Below are 5,847 nucleotides of genomic sequence, written 5' to 3' on the forward strand. Positions count from 1 at the left end.
CAACATCAGACACTTTGAGAACCTCCAACATATAAAGTTCTCCCACCCTATGGTCGATCCCAATCACCTTCTGGGTGTGTTGGTCCTATATAACACAGACGAAATCAGAAAAGAACACCCAATTACTAGAATTACATAACTGGATGACTGAAGCAAGATTTAATGTGAGTTTGGAAACATAATAAACATTAGGTAGAGAAATATGATGGATCGAAATAGACCTAACACCCTCAACTATCATAGATGTATCACTAGCAGACATAACAAAGATAGATGACATATGTGACAAAGAAATAAATGATGAAACATAAGGAGATAGGTGATAGGTTGCACCGGAATCTAAAATCCACAAAGATGAAGCTTTACTTAAGGTACCAGATGAAGTAGGACCAGAATAAGACAGATTCAGACAGGGCAGTAGGATTGGAGACCAAATATTGTCTGAAGCTGTCAAAAATCTTAGGATCCAACATAGAAGTTTACATGTTGCCAACAAACTCAGTGTCAAATGATAGAGCAGCAGCAGTAGTAGTGAGCTATTGAGGGCGAGGTATCCATGCAGGAGCACCATAGGAATGTGGCTGAAACTTCTATTGACTAGACCTATGTTGTATTCGCGACTGAAGCTGACCAGATTTACCATTGTTAACTAACAATGGACACTAAGCTTTCCAATGGTTTTTCTTTTTGTAGAAGGCACACTCATCATAAGCAACCCTTAGAGTTTCTCGATACTAATTAGTGGAAACAACAAGCACAACATGAGTGGAAGTAGGAGTAGATGTTGCTTTAGACCCTTTATCCGCATGAGAATTGATATGAGTTTCTTCAACAATCAGCTCATGAAAAATAGAGTCCACTTAGGGAAGAAGGACGATGAAGAATCGTTCCATATATGCCTTCAAAATCAAAATGTAACTCCATCAAAAACTGAACCAAATGTTGTTCTTCCCTCGTAGCAATATAAGGCTTAAAATCTTTTAACTCTTTAGATTCAGTAAGAGCCAATTGATCCCACAAATTAGACATAGCATCATAGAAATATTGAATATGCATGTCATTTTGTTGAAGGGCATGAATGTCATATTCTAACTAATACTGTTTAGCAAAATTTGGACTGAGTATACAGTCTCTCCAAATCATTCCAAACTTACCAATGGACTTTGTAACATAATTATTAATCCAAGTAATAACCTTGGAGTTATCAATTTCCTAAGTATCAACCAACAAATCGAAATTCTCAACTTGAGGCACTGAAGGTTTAGTTTTACCCCATTGACATAGACCCACATTTTCTTCTCACAAAGGAAGTTTTTCATAACATAGCTCCAATACGTGTAATTTTTCCCATCTAATCGTATACCTATTGACTAAAAGGAATCATCATTTCCAGTCATGTTGGTAACAGATTGATAACCACAACAAGAACAACTACAATAATCGACAAGCAATCAGAGAACAATAACAAAAAAAAAAAAAAAAACAACGAAAGCAACAAATCGAACAAATAGAAATCGAACCAACAGAAGAGGCAAACGAACAACAACATCAAACAAATAGCAACAGTAAACCTAGAAAACATATCAAATATCAACTCTAATACTATGAAGATTGAACAATATTTCATATTTGAAAGAGAGAAAAGCTAGTTCTTCATTGGAAAGTGTTAGAAAAGCTACAAACCAAATGGAAGATGAAAAATACAAGGGGAACTAAACCCGAAAGGGTTAAATTGAAAAAACTAAACAAGTTGGCTAACATGAAAACAAACAACTGGGCTAACATGAGAACTATGGGCTAACGACCATTACTTATGCTACACAATAGGCCTCATTGATTTAATTTGTGTATTTTTCTATTCCCTGTTTAAAGAGTTTTTTACTCTCCCGTTGCTAATATTAGTTGGGTCTTTCTACACATAATGAGAGATTAAATATCCTCTACTTTTCTTATCCTAAAAATAATGATATATGTGAATTCCATTAAATTTCTCGATCCACTTTTTTATTTTCACATTTGTTTTGATTTAGCAAGTAAAAAAATTGATAGGAAACAAAAATACAAGGGTATATTAAAAATTTAAAATCATCAAATCAAAGCCCAATTAGACTCCTTACGAGCTCTTTAAAATAAGTTCACCTCTCGTAATTATTTTATCAGTTATAATAAGAAGAAATTCCAAAAATAAACATTCCAAAAATCAAACAGACTAGTCGAACAAGAATGAGTCAATCAAAGATTCAGTCATTTTGTCAATTTTTTTTTTCCTATTTTCATCAGACTTTTAACAAACAAAACAAAATAAAAAATGAATAGAATAATCGACAGTTATCATATGGAATGAAGTAAATTTAAAACCGAGACTCTACGAAAATAAAAATAAAAATTAAATGAATTAAAAAACAAAGACTTGGCAATGGTTTACCCGAGAAAAAGGAAACAGAAATAGTCAAAAAAAAAAAAAAGGCATCATATTATGACGTCATTTGTACCACCATGCATGCATTTGCAATATAAACCTTACAATTGTAGCATTTAAATTTATTAAATTTAATCAACAATGATTAATTAATTAACCACCAATATGTACCCAATTAGTTCTACTGGGAATTCCATCATATACAACCGACAACTGATAATACCCTGGTGGCGCCACCTCAGCCGTCGCCGGTACTGAACACACCACAACATAATTCTCGGTAAATCTCCGCCGTATCTCCGCCATCTCCAAAATCAACACCCTTTGGTTCATGGAAAAAGAATGAGTAGTAAACGACGGCGCCACCATAGTCACGTACACCTTTCCACTTTCCAACTCCTTCCCATTTCCCCTCCACCGGAAATTAACCGCAATTTTCTGTTCGTAAACCAGATTCACTCCCGGTTTAATTCCGGTGATGTTGGGTCGTAATTTTGGGCCGAGTAAATACGGCGGAGAGAAAGCTTCAACACTAAGCTCCGTCGGGAACATCGCCGAGAAATTATAGTTGGCGTTCGGATTACTCCCGCCGACGATAACACGGCCATCGGAGAGCAAATGAGCACTGGAATGATACATCCGGGGAATCGTCGTTGGGTTCATGGTGTTGAATTTTCTTGAAAAGGGTTCGTATAAAACAGGGTGAAGTACAGGTTCTCTCGCCATATCCCACCCAGCGGCGCCACTTGCAGCGCCGTTTATAATCAAAACCTCACCTGTTGGTAACAATAACATGTCCCCCATTATTCGTCTGATCGGCATTTCTGTCATTTCCCATTGTGGATCATCATCGTTTAATCTCAGCCGTCCACAGCTCTTCGTCGCCGGCACAAATACATTACCAATAGCTTGATCAATGGCGTCCGGGACTGTTCCACCGCAAACAAAAACCTCCGCCACCGGAGGACTGGTTTTGGTGCTACCGGAAAGATTCAATGGAAGCAAAACAGATGAACCAGTGCTCGGATAGTTACGAGATACTCCACCGGGTATCACCGGATACTTCCTCACCACCTTGTTGTGAACGTAATCAAGTAATATTGCACGATCGTTGGCAAAAATGAAGAGGTTTCCGTCGGGGTTGAGATGGGTAAACGGGTAGAGATTGTTTTGGAACTGGTCGGATCTTAACGTTTCTTCAAGAAATGGAAGTTGGTATTCTTTGAAGTCTTTACCTGAATTCGAGCTTTTTGGAATGAACTCATAAGTAAACTGCCGTCTACCTCCGACAATGATCACTTTTCCGTCCGGCAACAACTGGTTTGAAGCATACCATCTCGGGGAAACCAACCCATTTTGAGTTTCGACCCAATCACAATCTTCACAAGGACTAATCGTCCGAATAACCCTTTCGCCGTCGTTATTCCCACCGGACTGAATCAATACGCCGTCGGGCAACAAGGAACCGGAAGAACACCAGGTGTCGGACAAAATGGTGAGTGGACGAACCCCACGTTTTGAAGGATAGAATTCAACGGAATGCGCGTAACAATCCAGAATTGGAGGACATTTCTCTGCTGGAAAGGTGATGTTTGAAGGTCCGAAGTCAGTTCGATCAAAGGTGATGATACGATCATTCGGTAAGAGTGCCATATGCATGGCGGAAACACCAATGCTCTTCTTCAAAAGCTTCCATTTTCCTTTTGTTGGATCCTGCAATGATAATGATGAAGGAACTGTTAAGAGCAATAATAGTATGACCACTGACGCCATTAATGACGATGGAGTTTGGAGAATGGAGAAGGGATCGAGGATGAGTGAGGATTGTAATTGAGATATATATAGAGAAGGATGGTCTAGAAAAGTCAAATGGTTTGTTGGTTTTGCAATGAAAGCTCTTAAAGCCACTTCCATCAGATGTTTTGGCCGATTCTTGAAATTATTGGAACCATGCAACTAAATTTCACTACTGGCACTTTAATGGTCAAGTTTCATCATCAACTTTCTGCATGTTTAAATTTTCACTACCCGGCACTTTAATGCAGGGGTCTTTAATGATAAGGGTCGGAGCAGTTAATGACACGACACGATAAAAATATATAGCATGAAACAAAATTGAAACGTAACTGAATTCAAATTTATATTTGTGCCGTCACCTTAAAAAAAAAAAAAAAAAAAAAAAAAAAAAAAAAAAAAAACTTAAGTTGTATTCGTTTTAAAATTCGACACGAAACTAACACAATTTAGCATTTCATTGTTGTGTTTATCTTGTTTGTCAGTGTTATGTATAATTATAATTAAATAAACTAATTTTTATTTTATTTAACCTTTGTTGTGTTATGTCGTGTTAGTTGTTTTTTAGTTGGTTCGATACATGTTATTTAAAAAAACACGATATCAAGTCGTGTCATTTCGTTTTACAAAAAAAATATTGTCATTTTGTGTTGTGCCAGATAAAAACACGAGACAATTGTTCGATTTATCGCCCACTTACGGGTCAAATTTCACTATTAGTACTTGCTGCGTCTCAACTAGATTTAAGCTCAAAAAAATGACAGAGCTTTTTTGTTGTGTATAACATGCATTAAATGTGTTTATATGCACATTAATACTTTTAATTTTTTGTGTGTTTTTTTTTTTTTGAAGTTTTCTGAGCTATAATTCTTTTAAATGGTATTCATAGTCACTTTGCATTGGTTTTGAAAAAATTATATATATTTCAAAAAAAAAAGTTCGTCAAATTGTTTTTAGCATAGATGCAACTTAGGCAAAGTATTCTGAGTCAAATGGTGGCGTTGGTTTCGAATATATATATATATATATATATATATATATATATATATATATATATATATATATATATATATATATATATATATATATATATATATATGAACGAACGACTGGCATTTTCATATATTCACATATTCTAGCAAATTGTTAGAATATTAAAAAAAATTAAAAATTACAAAGGGGAGTTAAACCGAGAATTCCACACTACATCGAAATTGGAAGCTCGGTTTTTAAGCCAAGAAAACGAACTTAACACGATAATATCATGTAAAGATTTTTTTTCCTAATTTTACTCCCATCAAAGACCACCGAATTCGTGTACGTCCATAACATCCAACATTTAGTTAACTGTAACGTCCCGAATATACTACGTAAAATTTTTTAATTTTTAAGTCAACCAAAACCATAAATCATTCATTTCGAAACCAATCAAAGTGTGACAATGTAGAAAATAGTTATCATAGCAGAATTTAAAATCATAGAATGCAGAACACTAGTGGATGTTGTGCGATCATATCGGGCTCTTCTGTGACAACCCGAAATTTCTATCTTGTACAGTTATTCAAATCAATCAAGGTCAGACTCGTTTTTGCTATCTTCTAGCATTGTTTAGAGTCAGTTAGAGTGTTCTAAGC

The 5,847-nt window shown here is 35.6% G+C and overlaps 1 protein-coding gene across 1 annotated transcript; it reads right to left on the reverse strand.

Annotated features, from left to right (window-relative positions):
- Positions 1 to 2,501: 2,501 nt before the first annotated feature.
- Positions 2,502 to 4,251, reverse strand: LOC111890531 (aldehyde oxidase GLOX). Its single transcript, XM_023886636.3, has one exon. It carries the CDS (start codon positions 4,190 to 4,192, stop codon positions 2,573 to 2,575), a length of 1,620 nt encoding a protein of 539 aa, XP_023742404.1. The 5' UTR covers positions 4,193 to 4,251; the 3' UTR covers positions 2,502 to 2,572.
- Between the last annotated feature and the right edge of the window lie 1,596 nt (positions 4,252 to 5,847).

Source organism: Lactuca sativa, chromosome 6 (assembly GCF_002870075.4).
Source record: "Lactuca sativa cultivar Salinas chromosome 6, Lsat_Salinas_v11, whole genome shotgun sequence".
In the NCBI taxonomy this organism is placed as follows: domain Eukaryota; kingdom Viridiplantae; phylum Streptophyta; class Magnoliopsida; order Asterales; family Asteraceae; genus Lactuca; species Lactuca sativa.